Here is a 24,290-nt window from a genome sequence, read left to right as displayed (position 1 = left end):
CTTGTGAATGTTGACCTGTTTAAAGGTCTTACATCGGCTGCGGAGAGCGTGATCACACAGTCATCCGGACCAGCTGATGCTCTCATGCATGTTTCAGTGTTATTTGCCTCGAAGCGTGCATAGAAGTTATTCAGCTCGTCTGGTAGGCTCGTGTCACTGGGCAGCTCTCGGTTGTGCTTCCCTTTGTAGTCTGTAATAGTTTGCAAGCCCAATAGTGCCTTGCAGTATTACTTAAGGGCCTTTTTGCAAACATTATGGATGATTTGAAACATGTTTTTTTAACACAGCCTTCTTTCTTTTCACTTTGTCATACAGGCCAGTAATGTGGAGTGAATGCAATGTTGTTGATCTCGTTGCATTTTCAAGTATTGTGGTGGCAGTATCCTGTTGTTTGTTTGTCACCGACAGGGGCTAAGGAGTTTGTCAGGATCAAAGGAATATGAAAGGAGCAAAGCCCAGGTAAAAAGCTACAGGAAATCCTGCCTCAGTCTTCTGAATACGTGACCCTAGAATAGAGTTTAATATTTTGGGGGGACAATTACAAAAATAATTAAAAAAAACATTTGAATGTTTTTCCAAGAGGAATTGAGTGTTCCTGAGGGGTTCAGTCTCAGTCCTGACATTAAAATGGATTGAAAATCAGAGACAAGGTTTGAATATTGCTGTCCATTAATGATTCCGAACCAAATAAACTGAGCTTGAGCAATTATGTTCCCCTAAGAGTTGTGCAGAGTTGGTAGAATCTTATTCAAAATGAATTACAGCTGTAATTGCTGCCAAAGGTGCTTCCACCAAGTATTAACTCTGGGGTGTGAAGACATATGCAATCAAGACATCTTCTTTTTTAGTTTTTTATTAATTTAGAACATTTTCTATATTTGTTTTACTTTGAAAATATGGAGCAGGTTATGTATATCTGTAGGAAAAAAATCTAATTATAATCCCTTTCTAGATTGTGAAAGGGGTGTGTAGACTTTCACTAGGCAATGTATAGCTAGCCATGGATAAATGAATTGGGACCGAAGTTTGGTGTAAGGCATATATGATCACTCAATTATAGCACACTTTCCTACATCCGCTTTCTGTGCATCTATCTTTAGTTCAATTCAATCGCATTCTCTTTCTCGTCCCTGGGTATTTCCCCAGTCAAATGAAGGGATTGTGGAGAGATTGCCTGTTGGATTTAATTCTCCACTGCTCTCCTCAGTCACACCACATTTCACTGCACATCTGATTTGTCACGCTGCCAATGAATATGTCACAAGTTTTATGGGAAAGAGAAAGACATAATGAATATATAATGCGTCTTCTTACCGCATTTATAATAGAGCATTGTTCAATGGTCTAATCACATTGTTGACAGACAGTGTACAGGTATTTTGGACGTATAGTGGCCAGCCTAATGATGTTAATGAAGAATTATTACATGTAATATATTACAAGAGATATTTTGAGAGAAAAGATTGGATGCGCTGCAAGAGGGTAGAGATAGATGATCTATGTCTTCTTCGTACAGCATAAACTCAGCAAAAAAAGAAATGTCCTCTCACTGTCAACTGCGTTTATTTTCAGCAAACTTAACATGTGTAAATATTTGTATGAACATAATAAGATTCATCAACTGAGACATAAACTGAACAAGTTCCACAGACATGTGACTAACAGAAATGGAATAATGTGTCCCTGAACAAAGGGGAGGGGTCAAAATCAAAAGTAACAGTCAGTATCTGGTGTGGCCACCAGCTGCATTAAGTACTGCAGTGCATCTCCTCCTCATGGACTGCACCAGATTTGCCAGTTCTTGCTGTGAGATGTTACCCCACTCTTCCAACAAGGCACCTGCAAGTTCCCGGACATTTCTGGGGGGAATGGCCCTAGCCCTCACCTGCCGATCCAACAGCTCCCAGACATGCTCAATGGGGTTGAGATCCGAGCTCTTCGCTGGCCATGGCAGAACACTGACATTCCTGTCTTGCAGGAAATCACGCACAGAACGAGCAGTATGGCTGGTGGCATTGTCATGCTGGAGGCTCATGTCAGGATGAGCCTGCAGGAAGGGTACCACATGAGGAAGGAGGATGTCTTCCCTGTAACGCACAGCGTTGAGATTGCCTGTAATGACAACAAGCTCAGTCTGATGATGCTGTGACACACCGCGCAAGACCACGATGGACCCTCCACCTCCAAATCGATCCCGCTCCAGAGTACAGGCCTCGGTGTAACGCTCATTCCTTCGACGATAAACGCGAATCCGACCATCACCCCTGATGAGACAAAACCGTGACTCGTCAGTGAAGGACACTTTTTGCCAGTCCTGTCTGGTCCAGCGACGGTGGGTTTGTGCCCATAGGCGACATTGTTACCGGTGATGTCTGGTGAGGACCTGCCTTACAACAGGCCTACAAGCCCTCAGTCCAGCCTCTCTCAGCCTATTGCGGACAGTCTGAGCACTGATGGAGGGATTGTGCGTTCCTGGTCTAACTTGGGCAGTTGTTGTTGCCATCCTGTACCTGTCCCGCAGGTGTGATGTTCGGATGTACCGATCCTGTGCAGGTGTTGGTACAAGTGGTCTGCCACTGCGAGGACGATCAGCTGTCCGTCCTGTCTCCCTGTAGTGCTGTCTTAGGTGCCTCTCAGTACGGACATTGCAATTTATTGCCCTGGCCACATCTGCAGTCCTCATGCCTCCTTGCAGCACACATAAGGCACGTTCACGCAGATGAGCAGGGACCCTGGGCATATTTCTTTTGGTGTTTTTCAGAGTCAGTAGAAAGGCCTCTTTAGTGTCCTAGGTTTTCATAACTGTGACCTTAATTGCCTACCGTCTGTCAGCTGTTAGTGTCTTAACGACTGTTCCACAGGTGCATGTTCATTAATTGTTTATGGTTCATTGAACAAGCATGGGAAACAGTGTTTAAACCCTTTACAATGAAGATCTGTGAAGTTATTTGGATTTTTATGAATTATCTTTGAAAGACAGGGTCCTGAAAAAGAGACATTTCTTTTTTTGCTGAGTTTATGTTTAAAAGCATGGTGCAGAAGACTTGCACTTCTGAACATGATCCCTGGCTTTATGAAGCAAGTGCAGTATTCCCACTCATCTCACAAAGCGCATGTGCTTTATGTCCACTATATATTTTTCTCCAGTGAAGAGAATGCCCCCTTGTGACCAGATTCAAACCCACCAGAAAACCTCTCCTGTTTGTCTCCTAGAAAACACATAACGTTGTAATCATAGAGGACTAATGGAGAAGTACATTTTTCTTCCAGGGAGTGGTCCTGCCTTGCACTGGGATTATTTTAAGGATATTACACATCTATACTAATAATAAAAGGGGCTAGTGCCTTGCACCGTGTAAGATAATGGGATGATGACTTGCATGTGAGTGTCTCTTTAAAAGCAGAACATGTTGGAATCACTCTATGCAGAGCAGCTGCATCACCTATCCCTGGGACTGGAGTGCTGCTGATGAGAAAGCCCTACAGGACTCTTCCAAATTGGCATGAAATTATATTTGCCTCTGACTGAGATAGCGGCCATGCAGCCACTCGTGTACCGCTGTCTCTTTTCCTGGGGCACTCCAATGATACAGGCACTTTGCAGTTTCAGCTCATTTGTGCTCAAGTTTAAGAAAGTACATTTTCATAAGGATGTGCTCTGTTAGTCCTTGTTTTCTACTTCATGGGTACAATTCATTATAGATATTCATAATTGCTAATACTTGCACTTTGTTTTCAGATTTGAAGTTTAGATATACGGTATGTGTTAACAGTACCAATTTTACATGTTAGTCAAATGAAAGCAGTCAACACATTTGATACCATATGCCAGATATGATAATAGTTTATTTCTAATCAGCAAAGACACACAGTTGATGCATTTGTATCTTTCATAATTTTTAGCACAGAGAAAAAAGCCATACATCCATGTATACATAATGGGTATATATGTAGATGGGTATGTATTAAAGTGCAAGTGATTCACAAGGATCAATCATGCTTAACATAGCTACTGTATTAGGAACTTCAGCAAGTCATCTCCTCAAATGGCTTACTGATAACTTTCATCTATGAATTTGAAAGTAAAGTAACTGTCACTCCGATTAAGATTTCACTCTTACTGATCACCCAAGTAGTTTTAATTCTGGCAAATTGATTTCAAGTCTTGAGGGGAAAGAGTACCATGGAGTTCCAGAGTTCAGGGAGCCCAGTCCCCAGCCTGCCATAAACATATGGTGTATCAACAGAAAACACTGCTGCCAATTTCACTGATTTCCCTAAGGATAGATTTAGCTAATAATCCAGTAGGTCTACCACCCAAATGCACCCTATTCTTGTCTTGCAACAAATAGCCTAATGAATCAAACAAAATGTCTCAAAAGGACAAAATATGACTTGTAAGTCTGTTAATTTAATTATCATATTTGCCTATTTCAGACTTTCATACACTATGCACCTTTAACTAAACACACATTAAAAAATATGTCAATGAACCATCTAGGTTTGGGCACATCCTCACCAGAACAAACATTCAATATAAGATACATTCTCTAAAGTTACCCAGATTTTGGATTTATAAGCATAGTCTCAAGGGAGAGAAAATAAACAGAATACTATTGGCAAATATGTTCACTGCAAGCAACATTCAAATAAATTTACAAATTCTAGAAGAAGTACCAAACTGAATGTAAATGGTAAAATGCAAGTATACAGACTGATGCCAGGTTCTGTGAATGGGTTTTCACCATAGATATCCAAGTAAATGTAAAATGATAACCCATCATACAGGGGAGCAAGCTATTGTTTAGCAGCAAATGTTTTGGATTTTGTCCAGCTATTACAGACACAGAAATACATGTATTAACAGTATAGGAAGGAAGTAGTCCCAACCCATCGCAAGTGATGAATGTTTCAATGCCCCTTTATAGTGGTCATAAGAGATGCAAAGTGCATATGTAACATAAGTAGTAAGATACACTACATTGCTAATACAGTCTTAACATTTGAGTGATTTTTTCCTTACTTTTTCTTTTTAATATACACTATATTGCTACTAAAAGCAAGATATTATTATATCCCAAGAAAAAGACAAAACAAAAAACAATACAACATAAACCACAGCAACAAACACAGCAACAGAAAGGGGGAGTCTAGGGGCACATTACATTGCCTGCATACTTCACTATGAGTATGGGAGCAAATAAGCTGCTGCCACATTCATTCAGCATCAGCTGGCACTGTTTGTGACAAAGGGCAAGGTTGTGTGTTATTGAGAATCCTCCATTTGAGAGATTATTGCATAGGTTTGTGAGTTTTTAACATTTCAAATGATTTGGTATTGTAAAACCACCAGATCTCTCTAACATTATTTTCCCCTTGTGCACATCGCCTTCATCCAGGCATGTGTGAAAAGTCTCTTGAATTAACCTCCCTTTATTGAAGCACTTATGGAGTAATGTCACCAGGGTAACCTTTCTGAGAGAAACATTATTTTGCATGATATTAAGAATAGATCCAGCAAATGCCTTGCAGTTCAGTCTTCAAGTTTAGCTGTTAAATGTACAATGAATGGCTTGACCACAATTTCTCTCTACCTTTATAACATAATCAATTGTGCTTGGAAAATACACACAAATCCCCAACAGAGTCCCATTGCACCAGTACATAAGTGACAATGTTTGCAATATGGGTTGTTTAAGTGACAGTCCCATGTAACACTCCTAAAGAAGATCACCTGACTTGAATGACCAACTTGTTCCCCTATGTCCAGCACAGAGTCATAACATGGGTCCTATTCAGTCAACAGAGAGGACAATGTGGAAAGTGGCAGATCCTATAGTATTTGATCATGAGCCCCCACTGAAATAGAAGCTATGACCAAACTGCACATTAAAATTGTATATCTGTAACCTAACTAAAACTACAGCAACATCATAAAATAACAAGTTAAATAATATAGTAGGAAAATAAATATCAATATTATACCAACAAGGCTTTTAAATAGTCATTATCAACACTGGAAGTCAGTGTGTATGATCCAAACCCACCATGTCATATTCATCAGGGAGAATGTTGTTCATCTAATGGGGTGGCCTCTATCAATCTCAGGCTCATAAGTTACACTGCTGGTACACACTTACTGTGAACTGAGTGTTTCAGGACAGAAGAGATGTAATGGTATCTAAACAATGCTATATTCTCTGGTATAGGAGTTAGCTACATGGCATTCCGGGTGGTTTCAAGTTATTTGGTCGGTCTAAGGTAACTTCCTGTGCAAAGTGTATTAGGATAGCTCTCATCTGAGGGACATGCCTCTCGCAAAGATCTGGCTGTTGCGATCAGAGACTAATAACTCAATAAATAAAAGAATCCTGTTTGTGTCAGTGACTATGTGACACTGATTTCTATAGCACATGCTTACCTATTTTAATGGTCTCATCATAATATAGAAATATCTCACATATACTGTATGAAACATCTAGTAATTAACTAATAGTAATCACATTTAATTATATATTGATGAATATATTGATGACATATCAATTGATATTATATTAATGGATGAACATTTGTATTCTGCAACCCAATTTATTTTTTTTTACATTTGTGCTCTATAGATTTGAACCATACCTGCAAGTTTGTGCTTGAAATCCTAGACCAAAAACTTAAAGGGACATCATCCCACTAGGCTCTCAGATAATTCATATCAAGTGTGGGGAGTGAACAGGAATGGACAGGGCCAAGTTGTAGAGATGCAATAGAATATAGTACAACATGTTCAATGAACTTGGTGAGTGATAGAGTTGGGAAATATTTTAGGGGAGGGGATCCTCTCAAACCTTAGGTACAGTATATCTCACACTACAACTCAAACTCTGATATAAAATATACTTGAAACACATTGGGTATTCTCTTAGAGGTGCATGTTATTTTCCAGTCTGGAGAGGAATGATTCTTAAATACCCAAGGGAAGAGACCACTGTTGGCTTGTTTATGTTTTTGAGGGGTGTGTGTAGTTTCTGGATCTGAGTGGGAGTTAGGAGCTGTCACCAGTGGCACGCTTCTTGCTAAAATGGCTGGCAGAGTCTCTGTTGCGTAGACCAGGCTGGATCTTATACATGTGTGGACCCATTGACAACCGTGAGCTCCCTCGGCCCTCCACTCCAGTTGGAACGGCAGCAGCAGCAACCGAGGGGCAGGGCTTGTTCTGCAGAAGCTGGAAGAGAATGGTCATCTCTGGGCCAAGTCTGGACACCATACTGGCCCTCAGCAGGTCCACAGTCTCCTCATCACAGTTCATCAGGCTCTGGAGGAGCTTACCGTAAAACCTGCAAAAGGATGCAGCATTCATGTATTTTTGTTGCTGTTATTTAAAAAAATATATTTTAAAGCTGCATTATGTAACTTTTTGGGCGACCGACAAAATTCACATAGAAATGTGAGTTATACATCAGTCATTCTCATTGAAAGCAAGTCTAAGAAGCGGTAGATCAGTTCTATGCGCACTATTTCTATGCTTCCCATTTTAAAATTTCGTTTTTGTCTTTTACTTTCGGTTTTGTATACCAACTTCAAACAGCTCAATATGCAATATTTTGGGTTATGGAAAATATATTTCACAGTGGTTTAGATGGTACAATCTACAATATACTTGCTTGTTATGTCACTTAAAGTAAAATTAGGCAAACTATTAGAATTTTAGCAACCAGGAAATGGCGGAGCGATTTCTGCATAGTGCAGAATTTTTGTCATTTAGAAGACACTCTTACAGTTAGTGCGTTCATCTTAACATAGCTAGCTGGGGCAACCACACTTATCTCAGTCATAGTAAGCACATTTTTCCTCAATAAAGTAGCTAAAAGCAAAGTCAGTGCTAATAAGGGGGTAAAAAAGTCAAGTGTGAGTGTAAGCTCATGGAAGGCTCTTTTTTTTTTTTAAACCATTTTAGCAAAATGTCTTAGGAGCCCAGTGAAATGTATTTCCTTCAGTAGAGTTAGTGTAGCAAATACATAGCTTTTGTTGTACTAAGATAAAGTAAGAAAACAGAAATGGAAGCCCTTTGACCCAGGTTTTCTAGGAACTCACCTGTTGGGGAAGTGGCTTGGGAGCTGAGCCACCTCTCCAATAGCATCTGGATTGGTGCGGGCGATAGTGCAGATATCCAGCTTGCTGTAGCACTCCTCCTGAACTTCTGAGGTCATTCTTTGGAAGGTGGAGCAGCGGCGGATGGTGAGGAACACCTTGGAGGTGATGCCGTTGGCAATGCACTTGAGGCTCTCTTTCACAAAGGCTTTGCCCTGCACAAAACCACATAATATCACAGTCATATAAAAAAACATGACTTGACTTCAGTTAACAGGTTTAATCTACTGTGACATACTGTGTCAGATTTGAAAAGAGAGAAAGAATTACCATACCTGAGTGTCAAATTTAGCTGCACTGTACAGAAAGGACTTGCAGATGTCGTGCATGCCATCTGTGTCACACGTGGAGTTCTCCAGACATGCGAAGGCTCCACAGCCTACTTGGAGGGCACTGTTCAGACAGCGTGCCACGTCAGCTGTAGACTCAGAGAGGGAAGGGACCATAAGCAGGGGGCAGGCTATCATATAGCTCTCAACAATAATGGAAAGATAACCAGTCTGTTTTGATTGGGAACCAAACAATGAAGGGATTTGATGATAATTTACATGCAAAGTTGATTCAATGCTGAGATCATAACTATTCAGACAAATTACAACTTGACTGCTCATTGGACACCTTCAACTTTTTAAGACTGGGACACAATTTACCATAATTACATTTCCACTTCCTGCCAAATCATTTCATGAATATTCTAGCATTTTGGTTCTTGGAACAGACTTGTGACCAACTACACCAAAAACACCCAAAGGAGTCATGGCATGTTACACACGCACACACACACACACACACACACACACACACACACACACACACACACACACACACACACACACACACACACACACACACACACACACGCACGCACGCACGCACGCACGCACGCACGCACGCACGCACGCACGCACGCACGCACGCACGCACGCACGCACGCACGCACGCACGCACGCACGCACGCACGCACGCACGCACGCACGCACGCACGCACGCACGCACGCACGCACGCACGCACGCACGCACGCACGCACGCACGCACGCACGCACGCACGCACGCGCACACGCACACGCACACGCACACGCACACGCACACGCACACGCACACACGCGCACGCACACACGCACGCACACACGCACACACACACAAGTGTTGCCTATTCAGGATCAGGTTCCGCTGACTGTCCCTTTTGGCACCAGACCCCTTGTTTCCATTACCCTCACATGCGACAAGACAATAACATGCAGCATTTGGAAGGCGTGCCAAACCACCTCTTGACACTCATCACCATGGACTGTGCACACTTAAAAGTACAGTCATGTACCCTGGCTTGGGTCACTGCCTCAATCCTCATAAATAGACCTAATGTTCATGTTTCACATAAATATTGCCTCAGACTTAATATTAAAGAGCAAGCTGACATACACAGCTGTGTAAACTACTCTGACAAGAGGTAAAGATATAAAGTAACCAGAAAACCCCTAAATGTCTTCCAATGAATGCCTCTATTGTCCATTTAGTAAGACTGGGACAAGTTCATGGTAAGAAGCATACAGCAATTGTAACAATGAGCTGATGTACTGTATGCCACAGATGGATGCACTCTCACTCATTTAACATTTTTGGTCCAGCCTACCCTTTAATGAACTCGCCAATCTGTGATGAATCGGAATGGCTGTCAAGCAGATATGATTGATCTCTAAGCACTAATCAAACTGTCCCACCACTGTTTCTCTCAGGTCATGGGAGAATTCATAAATAAATAAATTATATTTCAACAGATACACACTCCTTCAGCATCTCTTACTTGCAGGACCAAGGAGGCCCATGCAGCAGATACTTAGTCTGAGGTAACCAATTGGTTTAACTGAAATAACAATAATGACTTAAGGAGATCACAGAGATAACGCCTCATTCATACCCATATTTCCTAACATGGGCCTGGCTTTCATTGGGCAAGCAACTTTTTCATATCTCATACACATTTTGGAAATAGAGTACATGAACATTTAATCCATCCTTCTGGCAACCAATTTAAGCAGAATGTTATGCATGGTGTTGAAAAGATAGCCCAATCCAATGTAGGCCTAGGCCATGAATTCGTTTTTTTCTTGCTATACAATAGCTTTCCTCTTTTTAGGGGCCGTGCTCAGTGGAAAGATGTTATTTTCACTTTATTAATCGCACGGGAATACGATTGGCAGTTACAGTTGGCAAACCATTGAAAAGGGACATGAAGCGAGACTACTGATTGAGTAAGTAGGGACGCACGTCACGCGACACCTTGTGCCCTATGAGTCTTCGAATCTGGATATCATCCCTGGCCAATGGCCAGAATTCTTTCCCCAAAGAAACTCTAATGTCTCCACCTTCTTTGCGTTCACCTAGAAAGCTCTACCCCTTTCACGTTTTTTCCGGTATTAGGCGCTTCATTCCTCCTGTCAAGACGCCGGTAGCCAGTAGCTACAGGTGGGTGCAGTGGCGTAGCCTATGCCACACCGCACAAATCTGTATTTTTTTGGGCCTACAGCAATACTGTAGTTCTATCAATACTTTACACTGGTGACTGCTGGAAGAATACCAATACATTTAAAATATGATGGCCATAGTTGTTTCGAAACACCTGTAGATCATTTGGTGGTTAAAAAATACTTAAACAGTGCGTGAAACAACATTTTAGATAAACTAATTTAAGAAATTAAAAGAATTACTTGTAGAATAGGCTACCTGACACAAACAATGCATAAGCAAAACAATCGTTTTATAACGCTGTGAAGACAGTGACCAAATAAATAACCATTGCTGAATTTAACCACACAGGATACAAGTGGGCTCCCCTGTATCAACTAATTCCCACAGACTATCTCCTTTAAAATAAACATGAATCTGATGTTCTGTCCTCCGGTCAGTCACCTTGTGTTTAAGCAACCCACACGACCATCAATTCAAAGATCATTCGTTCACAGACCATGTATTCAACATCTCATGATGGTAGGCTACAGCTTTTTCACAAACAGGTGTCAGTCACCACGAAGCTCACGCTCATCACTTGCCGGTAAAACACCGGTAGAGCACAGTGAGTAGCCTAGCCTATGTTGGAGCTATTCGGTAGTCTGTCGATCAAGGCGTTCACTTGGAAACAGAGCAGCATATCATGTAATAGCAAACATTCCCCCATACTGTGCATACAATATAATAGTAATAATCCATACAAATCCGTGCGAACACCGCATCCACTCAAAAACATGCTGTATTGTAAGAGAGACTATTACTTACAAGGGGTATTTGCAGAAAATCGTGCTCTTCTGGGTGAATACGACTCGTTCTGATCCAGTTCATATGCAGATGCAATCAGCACCATTAGAAGAAAAAGTCCGGTTATCAAAGGCATTGTTCAATAATCACTGATGATCTAACAAAATACAAGGAATAGTGTTTCTTGCTTATCTGACTAATAGTTCATACAGCTCTGAAGATGTACAGCGCCGTGTTTTCAACAATGTAAATCTCTCACTAAGTAGGTACCATCTACCCAATGCGGCTATTCCTCTACCCTGGACCGTACACTGATTTCCTTTGACGTGCATGACCGATAGAGCGCTGGTCTGCACGTGTTTATATGGGACTGCCGCACATTACGAGTCTCCTGGTTAGCCCAATCAAAACACAGCATCAACGACCAAGCTCTCTCTCCGGTCGCCTAATTGATTGACCATTTTACAGTACATTGAAATTCATGTGGTGTTGGGTATTTCGCGCCAATGATACCCTACATAAATTATTATTGGAGTTGATAAAACACTGAAGCTGTAGTACATTTTGCCATCTCAAGTCAAAGTCAGTTAGCTTATAGTTTTTTCAGTAAACAGTCAGAAATTGGTGTACCTGTTCTCTTCAAACAACCGTTGAGTGACATTTTCACTTGTTTTGTTCGTTATGTTTCTGTGCGCCATATGCAAACTTTAGTGACAGTGAAATATATGTCTTATTACCTGATGTTACCTGAACCCATTCAAACCAATACCATACAGGCTATTTCTGCAGTTTCCATTTGGTAAAATAGACAGGGCAGATTAGTGGCAACATTGACACTGGGTAAATTCTCGGCAACCCATCAATCCAGTTTATGTCAGCACAAATGTATAAGTTCCATCTTGAAACAATGCTCAATTATTTTATTATGGTCTACCGGAAGGAATCTAACGGCATATTGTGTATACAGTAGGCTTATTGCTTAGGCTAATAGATGTGATTTAGTAACCTGCGTCTTTAGTCAAATGTATTGCGCGCTTTGTCTTACTTAAATTTCTTAAAATAATATAAACTGAAATTATTCAAATAATTTGACTTTTATCGCATGATTGGCATTTTGCTAAACCCTGTTCAATAAATGAGACTATTGTTCGTTTAATGGACAACATTTATTTAACATTGAGATAAACTACCTCATTATTGACATAAAGTATGTTATGTATGGATAGCCATCACTGTTGATGTATTTCCTGGTTTGCGGCATGCCGGTGAGACGTGGTAGCCAGGCACGGATCCAAACGAGTTGTAGCTACACATGCCAGAGGGAGGCCAATAATGTGTCATCCATGTCTGAGCATGGCAACGTCCTTGATCTATTCAAACCAAATCAAATTGTATTCGTCACATGCTTCGTAAACAACAGGTGTAGACTAACAGTGAAATGCATAAGGGGCCTTCCAAACAATGCAGAGAGGGAGAACTTAGAGAAATAATGGAAAAGTAATAACAGGTAATAATAAAAGTAATAATAAATACACAATGAGTAACAATAACTTAGCTATATACACTGGATACCAGTACCAAGTCGATGGGCAGGGGTAGGAGGTAATTGAGGTAGATATGTACGTATAAATAGGAATAAAGTGACTAGGCAACAGGATAAATAATAAACATAAGCAGCAGCATATGTGATGAGTATAAAACGTTTGTGTAAAAAGGGTCAATGCAGATAGTCCAGGTAAGTATTTGGTTAACTATTTAAGTAACTATTTAGCAGTTTTAAGGCTTGGGGGTAGGAGATGTTTCTGTTGGTTCTGCAACCGCTTGCCATGTGGTAGCAGAGAGAACAGTCTATGACTTGGGTGGCTGAAGTCTTTGACAATTTTTAGGGCCTTCCTCTGACACCACCTGGTATAAAGGTCCTGGATGGCAGGGAGCTCAGCCCTAGTGATGTACTGTAGCGCCTAGTCGTTGGATGCCAATCAGTTGCCATACCAAGCGGTGATGAAGCCAGTCAAAATGCTCTCAATGGTGCAGCTGTAGAACTTTTTGAGGATCTGAGGCCCCATGCCAAATCTTTTCAGCCTTTTGAGGGGGAAGAGGCATTGTCGTGCCCAAATCCCGGCCCGACTCATCCCAAACCACCTCAATTTGGTTGAGGTCAGGGGATTGTGGAGGCCAGGTCATCTGATGCAGCACTCCATCACTTTCCTTCTTGGTAAAATACCCCTTACACAGTCTGGAGGTGTGTTGGGTCATTGTCCTGTTGAAAAACAAATGATAGTCCCACTAACCCCAAACCAGATGGGATGGCATATCGCTGCAGAATGCTGTGGTAGCCATGCTGCGTAAGTATGCCTTGAATTTTAAATAAATCACAGACAGTGTCACCAGCAAAGCACCCCCACACCATAACACCTCCTCCTCTATGCTTTACGGTGGGAGATACACATGCGGAGATCATCCGTTCACCCACACCATGTCTCACAAAGATACAATGGTTGGAACCAAAAATCTCAAATTTGGACTCTAGACCAAAGGACAAATTTCCACCAGTATAATGTCCATTGCTCGTGTTTCTTGGCCCAAGCAAGTCTCTTCTTCTTATTAGTGTCCTTTAGTAGTGGTTTCTTTGCAGCAATTCAACCATGAAGGCCTGATTCATACAGTCTTCTTTGAACAGTTGATGTTGAGACGTGTCTGTTACTTGAACTCTGTGAAGCATTTATTTGGGCTGCAATTTCTGAGGCTGGTAACTAATGAACTTATCCTCTGCAGCAGAGGTACTGTAACTCTGGGGCTTCCATTCCTGTGGCGGTCCTCATGAGAGCCAGTTTCATCATAGCACTTGATGGTTTTTGCGACTGCACTTGAAGAAACTTTCAAAGTTCTTTAAATGTTCCGTATTGACTTCATGTCAAGTAATGATGGACTGTCTTAAAGTAATGATGGACTGTCGTTTCTCTTTGCTTATTTGAGCTATTCTTACCATAATATGGACTTGGTCTTTTACCAAATAGGGCTATCTTCTGTATACCACCCCTACTTTGTCACAACACAGCTGATTGGCTCAAATGCATTAAGAAGGAAAGAAATCCACAAATTAACTTTTAAGAAGACACACCTGTTAATTGAAATGCATTCCAGGTGACTACCTCATGAAGCTGGTTAAGAGAATGCCAAAAGTGTGCAAAGCTGTCATCAAGGCAAAGGGTGGCTATTTGAAGAATCTCAATATAAAATATATTTTGATTTGTTTAATACTTTTTGGGTTACTACATGATTCCATGTCTTATTTCATAGTTTTGATGTCTTCACTATTATTATACAATGTAGAAAATAGTAATAATAAAGAAAAACCCTTGAATGAGGAAGTGTTCTAAAACTTTTGACCAGTAGTGTATATTATCCATATATTATATTATTGTCTTTGTTCAGCCACGACTCCGAGAAACATAGCATATTACAGTTATTCAGATCCCATTGATAGAATAGGCTTGAATGGAGCTTGTCCAGTTTGTTCTCCAGTGATTGTACATTTGCCCATAGAATGGAGGGAAGAGGCTGATTATTTATTCGCCGAAGTAGTATCGTCAGGGTGCACGCACGTCGGCCTCTCTTACGCATTCTTTTCCTTTTTAAACATTAATCAGTGGCCCTGGGCAATGCAAATACAACCTATTAGAAATGGTAGGTTGTCTGAATTCATGTAGGCCTACTTGAGTGTCAAATTGGTGATATATTCCACATTACTGTGGCATTATGCCAAGGTGTAATGCAGGTATCCCTAATCTCGGTTAACCCAGAACTAGAATCTTGGTCAGATTCTCGTTTACGTTCTGGGTCCATACATGTTAATTAAGATAACGATGATTCATTCCTTCTATGTTTAAGTAGTCTGTGCATGAGAGAATAAGGTATCCCCAACTCAGTACACCCATTCATCTACCCATACAGTGCATTCGGGAAGTATTCAGACTGTTTGACTTTTCCACATTTTGTGACGTTTAAGCATTATTCTACAATTGATTAAATCATTTTTCCCCTCTCATCAATTTACACACAATGCCCCATAATGGCAAAGCAAAAACAAGTTTATAGAAATGTTTACAAAAAAAATATATACGGAAATATCACATTTACATAAGAATTCAGACCCTTTACTCAATACTTTGTTGAAGAACCTTTGGCAGCAATTACATCCTCAAATCTTCTCGGGTATGACGCTACAAGCTTGGCACACCTGTATTTGGGGAGTTCCTCCCTTTATTCTCTGCAGATCCTCTCAAGCTCTGTCAGGTTAGATGGGGAGTGTCGCTGCACAGGTATTTTCAGGTCTCTCCAGAGATGTTTGATCGGGCTCTGGCTGGGCCACTCAAGGACATTCAGAGACTTGTCCCGAAGTCACTCCTGCGTTGTCTTGGCTGTGTGCTTAGGATTGTTGTCCTGTTGGAAGGTGAACCTTCGCCCCAGTCTGAGGTCCTAAGTGTTCTGGAGCAGGTTTTCATCAAGAATTTCTCTGTACTTTGCTCCATTCATCTTTCCCTCAATCCTGACTAGTCTCCCAGTCCCTGCCGCTGAAAAACATCCCCACAGCATGATGCTGCCAACACCATCCTTCAGGTTTCTTTCAGGCGTGATGCTTGGCATTCAGGCGACAGAGTTCAATCTTGGTTTCATCAGACCAAAGAATCTTGTTTCTCATGGTCTGAGAGTCTTTAGGTGCCTTTTGGCAAACTCCAAGCGGGCTGTCATGTGCCTTTTACTGAGTAGTGGCTTCCGTCTGGCCACTCTACCATAAAGGCCTGATTGGTGGATTGCTGCAGAGATGGTTGTCCTTCTGGAAGGTTCTCCCATCTCCACAGAGGAACTCTAGAGCTCTGCCAGAGTGATCATCGGGTTCTTGGTCACCACCCTGACCAAGGCACATCTCCCCCGATTGCTCAGTTTGGCCAGGCGGCCAGCTCTAGGAAGAGTCTTGGTGGTTCCTAACTTCTTCCATTTAAGAATGTTGGAAGCCACTGTGTTCTTGGGGACCTTCAATGCTGCAGACATTTTTTGTACCCTTCCCCAAATCTGCGCCTCGATACAATCCTGTCTCGGAGCTCTACGGACAATTCCTTCGACGTCATGGCTTGGTTTTTGCTCTGACATGCACTGGCAACTAAAGGACCTTATATAGACAGGTGTGTGCCTTTCCAAATCCTGTCAATTCAATTGAATTTACCACAGGTTGACACTAATCACGTTGTAGAAACATCTCAAGGATGATCAATGGAAACAGGATGCACCTGAGCTCAATTTCAAGTCTCATAACAAATGGTCTGAATACTTATGTAAATAAGGTATTTCTGTTTTTTATTTTTAATACTTTTGCAAAAATCCTTAAAAACCTGTTTTCACTTTGTCATTATGGGGTATTGTGTGTAGATTGATGAGAAAAACATTTCATTTAATACATTTTAGAATAAGGCTGTAAGGTAACAAAATGTGGAAAAGGGGTCTGAGTACTTTCCAAATGCACTGTATGTAAACGTACAGTTGTAGTCGAAAGTTTACATACACCTTAGCCAAATACGTTTAAACTCAGTTTTTCACAATTCCTGACATTTAATCATAGTAAAAATTCCTCTGTCTTAGGTCAGTTAGGATCACCATTTTATTTTAAGAATGTGAAATGTCAGAATAATAGTAGAGAGAATGATTTGTTTCAGCTTTTATTTCTTTCATCACATTCCCAGTGGGTCAGAAGTTTACATACACTCAATTCGTATTTGGTAGCATTGCCTTTGAATTGTTTAACTTGGGTCAAACGTTTCGGGTAGCCTTCCACAAGCTTCCCACAATAAGTTGGGTGAATTTTGGCCCATTCCTCCTGACAGAGCTGGTGTAACCGAGTCAGGTTTGTAGGCCTCCTTGCTCGCACACATTTTTTCAGTTCTACCCACAAATTCTCTATAGGATTGAGGTCAGGGCTTTGTGATGGCCACTCCAATACCTTGACTTTGTTGTCCTTAAGCCATTTTGCCACAACTTTGGAAGTATGCTTGGGGTCATTGTCCATTTGGAAGACCCATTTGGGACCAAGCTTTAACTTCCTGACTCATGTCTTGAGATGTTGCTTCAATATATCCACATCATTTTCCTTCCTCACGATGTCATCTATTTTGTGAAGTGCACCAGTCCCTCCTGCAGCAAAGCACCCCCACAACATGATGCTGCCACCTCCGTGCTTCACGGTTGGGATGGTGTTCTTCGGCTTGCAAGCCTCCCCCTTTTTCCTCCAAACATAATGATGATCATCATGGCCAAACAGTTCTATTTTTGTTTCATCAGACCAGAGGGCATCTCTCCAAAAAGAACAATCTTTGTCCCCATGTGCAGTTGCAAACCGTTGTCTGGCTTTTTTATGGCGGTTTTGGTGCAGTGGCTTCTTCCTTGCTGGGCGGCCTTTCAGGTTATGTCGATATAGGACTCGTTTTACTATGGATATAGATACTTTTGTACGTTTCCTCCAATATCTTCACAAGGTCCTTTGCTGTTGTTCTGGGATTGATTTGCACTTTTCACACCAAAATACGTTCATCTCTAGGAGACAGAACGCGTCTCCTTTCTGAGCAGTATGACGGCTGTGTGGTCCCATGGTGTTTATACTTGCGTACTATTGTTTGTACAGATGAACGTGGTACCTTCAGGCATTTGGAAATTGCTCCCAAGGATGAACCAGACTTGTGGTCTACAATTTTGTTTCTGAGATCTTGGCTGATTTCTTTTGATTTTCCCATGATGTCAAGCAAAGAGGCACTAAGTTTGAAGGTAGGCCTTGAAATACATCCACAGGTACACCTCAAATTGACTCAAATGATGTCAATTAGCCTATCAGAAGCTTCTAAAGCCATAACATAATTTTCTGGAATTTTCCAAGCTTTTTAAAGGCACAGTCAACCTAGTGTATGTAAACTTCCTACTTCAACTGTATGTAGCCTATACTATTCTCCTAGAGTTACTTTGGTGTAAATCCAATGCAATGCCTGAGCTTGATCCCCACTTCCTGGTCTTGGAGAGCTGGTATGTGCAGGCTATGGTTCCAGCCCAGCACTAACACACCTGATTCAACAAATCATTGTATTTTTTGTCCACAGTTGCCCATTCTATTCTTACTAGAGAAATTAATATTCGTCTCTCATCAATGCATTTTTGTATCAAGGCCATAATAGCATTCGATTTACAAGACAAGGGAGAGACAACAGCATCCATTTTAGAATCAAAACATTTGATCAGTTGAGTTGTCTTTCATGTACCAGTGTATACCCAGATACACTCTCACACACATCTGAATTAGTAGGCCTATATTTTCTCTACCATCTTATATTGGTAGAAATTCCTTTTCTCCCATTAGTGAGCCCCCGTTCACAATTTCATAGCCGGCTTTTTGGAAATTTCGAATGACTTTGTATTGATTAACATATTTTACGGTCATGGTATAGTTTTTATCTTTATAGGCAGTACTAGGAAACTTCCAAACATAAAATGAAGAGGCCCAATATAGAATTCTCTGGCTCCTGGAAGTCTGGTCCTCAGACACCATTTAGTAATTTACAATGTTTCACCTGTTTTCCTAACAGCAAAAGTAAACTGGAACATACTCATGTGCCCTTGAGTGCTTAATATAAGAACTTCAGTGCCATTTTGGCTAAAGAAAGAATCCATATGTTTGCTCAGCATTTTATGTGAAATTACTTGTTTTCTTTTCTGGTGTTTCAAAGAGAAAAGGTTCAAAGGATTTTATAAAAGCATCTCTCTCTCTCTCTCTCTCTCTCTCTCTCTCTCTCTCTCTCTCTCTCTCTCTCTCTCTCTCTCTCTCTCTCTCTCTCTCTCTCTCTCTCTCTCTCTCTCTCTCTCTCTCTCTTTGTTATGATTGCTTTGGCGATGGTGATGCTTTAACCCTGATTGGTTTTACCCCAGAGCATCGTTAGGAGCCAGGAACTTTGTCAAGTCTCCTCTTGGCAGCTTGTCTTTGCTGGGTAGTTCAAACATGGCAACACAGTCTTTGTTACATATTTTGATCTTTCATAGAAAATCCCAGGGCTGTCCACTGTCAGACAGAGGCTTACTAGTCTTTGCTGTATGGTGCAATGGTCAAATTAGTTAATCAAAATGTAACTTCCCAAATTAATAAAAAAACATCTAAATCTTAATCTCAGGACATCTTGAGTGCCTATACATAGGGCTCTCTAGAAGTTAGTAAATTCCCTCCTTGTGTGTACTCAAGTACAGAATATTCATTTGGGAACTTATCCATACCACAAACCCATTTGAAGAGAGCATATCTGTGTCGTCTGGATAAGGGGATAGTGAATCCCTTTGTCATGCTGAAGTAGGTAATTCACCTAATTTCCAGAACACAGCAGACAGAACAGACTGGCATCATGCTAGGATTTAGAACAGAGTTCAAAGACAGGACAAATCTGCCACAGAGAGTGAACACTCAATCATCTGGCATAGCACAATGTGACAGCTTTGCATTCATTTACATTGAGGTAGTTTAACTGATTTTCAGATTACACGGCACTTTGCATCCGGTCCTTTCTGTAGTCAATCGCAGATAGCTGCTCTGTCACTGCCCCATGGATATTGCAACATTTTCATTATGAGATAATAACTATATGAGTAATGCATGCCACATCTTATGAGGATATGCCACAAACATTTTGCACATAAACTTGGCACATAAACATTTGGATACTCACATACATGAATCTTCATCAAATATGCTTAATTAACCTCATATAATACCATCGTCAGATCCACTGCACTTTCTTCCAGTGCCCGCACAAACATTTCAGTTATTGTCATATACGTTCTAATGATATGTCAGTTACAGTCCTGTTCCACTACTGCAGTTGGAGTAGTATTGAAGTGTCTGCAGTGTAAATTGTCAGTTAGTGTCACCTAAGGGTAACTGTAGCTCAGTTGGTAGAGCATGGTTCTTGTAATGCCAGTGTGGTGGATTTGATTCCCTGGAACACCCATATGTAAAATGTATGCACATATGTTGCTTTGGATTAAAGCGTCTGCTAAATGGCATATATATTATATTATGGCATATAGTAACTGCAATTATGTTTGTGTCCACAAGAGGGACTTTGAGGAGGGGGTATAACCGACAGGTGTGAGACATCGACAGTGACTTTTTAATGTCAAGCCATGGCTACACTGTACTGCATAAAATCTTACCTGTGATGTGGCATGACCATTGTGTATTGAATGGAATTGATCTACTCCTGGCTTTGTGGTTTCCCTGAAAAAAGCTAAACATTTTGCTCCATTTTCAGTTTTGAGACTTTACCTGCCAAAACTCTTTAAATACTGTAATAAAATGTATGTTAAAATCCTTGCTAAACTTGCCTTCCCTTTTCAGCATTTTTTGGTGCTAAGGCCAAGAACTAGTCACAGTACCGTCCGAATGCCAGTAACATACCATTTTTGTCACTTACTTGGTAGGGTGAATGTGTAGGCTATGTACATATCTACAAACACTTTGACTAGGTGATTAGGTGTATTAAATGTATGTCTTCAATTGATACTGAAGATACATTTACCTGAACTGTATGCATAATGCTATAGCTTAGGTAATTAATTATTCATATATGAGCATCTGCTAAATGAAAAAGATAAATGCAATGAAAAAAAAGAGCCTTTCTTTGTGCTGTTTGCAGAAGCCTGCTCCTGGTCAGAGAGCCGGTACTCACACAGCTTGTCCTCATAGGGCCCACCCATTGCTATGTTGGACCTACAGTATCAGTCAAAAGTTTGGACACACTCATTCCAGGATTTTTCCTTATTTTTACTGTTTTCTACATCTTAGAATAATAGTGAAGACATCCAAACTATGAAATAACACATACGGAATCATGTAGTAACCAAAAAAGTGTTAAACAAATCAAAATATATTTTCTTTTTGAGATTCTTCAAAGTAGCCACCCTTTGCCTTGATGACAACTTTGCACACTCTTGGCATTCTCTCAACCAGCATCATGAGTTAGTCACCTGGAATTCATTTCAATTAACAGGTGTGCCTTGTTAAAAGTTCATTTGTGGAATTTCTTTCCTTCTTAATGCATTTGAGCCAATCACCTGTGTTGTGACAAGGTAGGGGTGGTATACAGAAGATCCACAATATGGCAAGAACAGCTCAAATAAGCAAAGAGAAACAACAGTCCATCATTACTTCAAGACATGAAGGTCAGTCAATGCGGAAAATTTAAAGCATTTCAAAAGCAATCGCAAAAACCATCAAGCGCTATGATGAACTGGCTCTCATGAGGACCGCCACAGGAAAGGAAGACCCAGAGTTACCTGTGCTGCAGGGGATAAGTTCATTAGATTTAACTGCACCTCCTCAATGGCAGCCCATATAAATGCTGAGACATTAAGGCTATTCCATTAGCTAACGCAACGTGCCATTGGAACACAGGTTTGATGGTTGCTGATAATGGGCCTCTGTACGTCTATGTAGATATTCTATTAAAAATCTGCCATTTCCAGCTACAAAAGTTATTTACAACACTAACAATGTCTACACTGTATTTCTGATCAATTTGATGTTATTTTAATGGACAAAAAAATTGCTTTTATTTAAAAAACAAGGACATTTCTAAGTGACACTAAACTTTTGAAAGATAGTGCATATGCTGCAGAAGGAGAGTATCATGTCTCTTCCCCTTCTCCCACTTTGATGATCAGCTTGCAGGTTGATAGATTTCCTTATCTGTGGAGCTCTGGGACTGTGTAGAAGTGTGGCACCTCTGTTGGCTGTAGCTCCATGCAGGGAGAGAGGGAGGGGAGATTGCATCTGGCAGCACTGAGCAGGGACTGCGGTTCACCATCAGATATAGCTCAAAAATCCCAATGATTGAAGGCTCTCAAATGCAGATATGAGGGAATGAAAATATATTTAAGATATAACAGGGGCTAGGCTATCACTTTTAGGCCTGGAAACTTTCAGCTGTAAAAAACCTACTCAACCAAGCAGCAATAGCTCACAGATATCAGAGTGTAGAGGAAGATTCAAAAAAATATAGTTCCTGATTGTAGCACACAACTATTGTTAAATTCATTGTAAACAATCCTTTCCTGATATCATTGTATGATAACCATACTTGTAGTACCTTGTCAACAAATGACTTCCTTCAACCTCATCTCTGAATTTGTTAATCTGCAAAGGAATTTGTGAAATGATTGGCTTGTAAATGTTCATCCAATAATGTTCTTCTTTGAACAGTAAAGCTAACACCATACATAATGTGCAAATGATGAATTAATATGAGACAGATTAGAATCACAATGCCTTTGTTTTATCCAATGCATGCCAAGTATTTTAATTCATGAGTTCCTAAGGCAGCTTTGCAAAGCAGATGCCAGTGTGAGCAAAGAAGACATTGACAATTTAATTTAACCAATCAGTCATCTTTATGGAATAGCGGATCTCTCTAGCATGATCTGCATGACATTATATCCACATTGAATTAGGCACATTAAACACTGCCATCAATTCTTGGGGATCTGAGTAATCAACATAAACTGAGCGATCAAGTTAACAAAAATATTTGTTAAAAATTGCTTTCATAAATATTTCCAGTACGTTTCCAAATTTCAAGACCACAGGCAGCCTTTTATCGCTGATATAGCCTATCTAAGTAGCCACAATTGTATTCTATATTTTCATTATGTTGAGGATAGACTTAATACTGGTATTGAGTAGGTTAGAGCCACTCCATTGGCAGACTATCACATGTCATGTAATGAGGACACAACCAAAGAAATGCCCATGCATTTGGCCTGGAAATGGATGGTACCTAGACCCTAATTTCACCAAAGTGCCCTATGTCCCCCTATACTTCCACAGAACCGAATCTGTGAAAGTGTATAGTCCTGTTACCTTGAACACTATGTTTAAAGCAGATCTGTTGTTAATTGCTTAGGTCTGGCCTGGCTTATAGGTGGCGTATTCCTCAATCATTTCAAAGGACAGTGAGAGATAAAAGCACAGATGTACAGGTATAATCAATGCATATATTTCTGGTTAGAAAAGAGAAACCCACACACTGCTCTTGCTAGTATCACTGGTTAAGCTTGAATAAAAACAGTGATAGCAAGAGCAGTGTGCGGGTTTCTCTTTTCTTTCAAGTTATCCAATTGTTACCATATACCTGCAACAAGATCAGATGTGTTGGTGCCTTTTTGAATTTACTAGCCATAAATTGATATTCAACGGTGTTACATTAATACCATGCATAAGGGACTTATGAGACATTTGGCATCTTACAGTGATTAATACAGGCATGTAAATGTAAATGCTTCCTCTGCAATATCCTGATGGATAGTGTTTGTCTCCAACAGATGTCTGTGTCCCTTAAGAATACCATAGACACACAGGGGATGTACATTCCAACAAAGGAACATGGCAAGTCTATACATCTGGTGGATACAATAAAAACATGCAATATGGCCTAGAGAAACATTGCGTGATGACCATATGGCTATATACAAACATATTGTATGGATGCGGTAAGAGATCAATGGGTTGCAGACCATGGGGGATAGAACGAGGATAGAACAAGGATGCAATCGTTGGTGCCCATTTAAAAAAGCTCATCTAACAAAGTGGATATTCGTCAAATCCATCATGATTCATGTGTTTTAACAAGCCCACAATGTGGTTACTAAAATCCAAACTGGATATATTTGACTGTTTATGCTGTATGTTTGTCTTTTTCGGCTTACTGATATTTTTTTCTCTAAATGATCATTCCTGTTCGCTTAACCTGGTAGCATAGCAGGTTGAGTTGCACGTGTCTGCAAAGCATTACAGGCACATGTGTGCCAATGATACTTTTCT

The 24,290-nt window shown here is 40.6% G+C and overlaps 1 protein-coding gene across 1 annotated transcript; it reads right to left on the bottom strand.

Annotated features, from left to right (window-relative positions):
* Positions 1-3,825: 3,825 nt before the first annotated feature.
* On the bottom strand, positions 3,826-11,708 carry LOC106585585 (stanniocalcin). Its single transcript, XM_014171960.3, has 4 exons — positions 11,414-11,708; positions 8,418-8,560; positions 8,086-8,297; positions 3,826-7,328 (listed from the first exon to the last, which is right to left on the bottom strand). The coding sequence occupies exons 1-4, from the start codon at positions 11,526-11,528 to the stop codon at positions 7,037-7,039; spliced, it is 762 nt and encodes a 253-aa protein (XP_014027435.1). The 5' UTR covers positions 11,529-11,708; the 3' UTR covers positions 3,826-7,036.
* Positions 11,709-24,290: the final 12,582 nt, after the last annotated feature.

Source organism: Salmo salar, chromosome 24 (genome assembly GCF_965601325.2).
Source record: "Salmo salar chromosome 24, fSalSal1, whole genome shotgun sequence".
NCBI lineage: Eukaryota > Metazoa > Chordata > Actinopteri > Salmoniformes > Salmonidae > Salmo > Salmo salar.
The sequence above is the reverse complement of the archived record's forward strand: the minus strand, read 5'-3'. Positions and strand labels throughout refer to the sequence as shown.

Bases quoted from the DNA above. Each gene is read 5' to 3' on its own strand.
- LOC106585585 (XM_014171960.3), bottom strand. From the start codon at position 11,528: ATGCCTTTGATAACCGGACTTTTTCTTCTAATGGTGCTGATTGCATCT. The intron at 8,298-8,417 runs GTATGGTAATTC...GGTTTTGTGCAG, and splicing joins CAGCTAAATTTGACACTCAG to GGCAAAGCCTTTGTGAAAGA. The intron at 7,329-8,085 runs GTGAGTTCCTAG...ATCCTTTTGCAG, and splicing joins CCAAGCCACTTCCCCAACAG to GTTTTACGGTAAGCTCCTCC.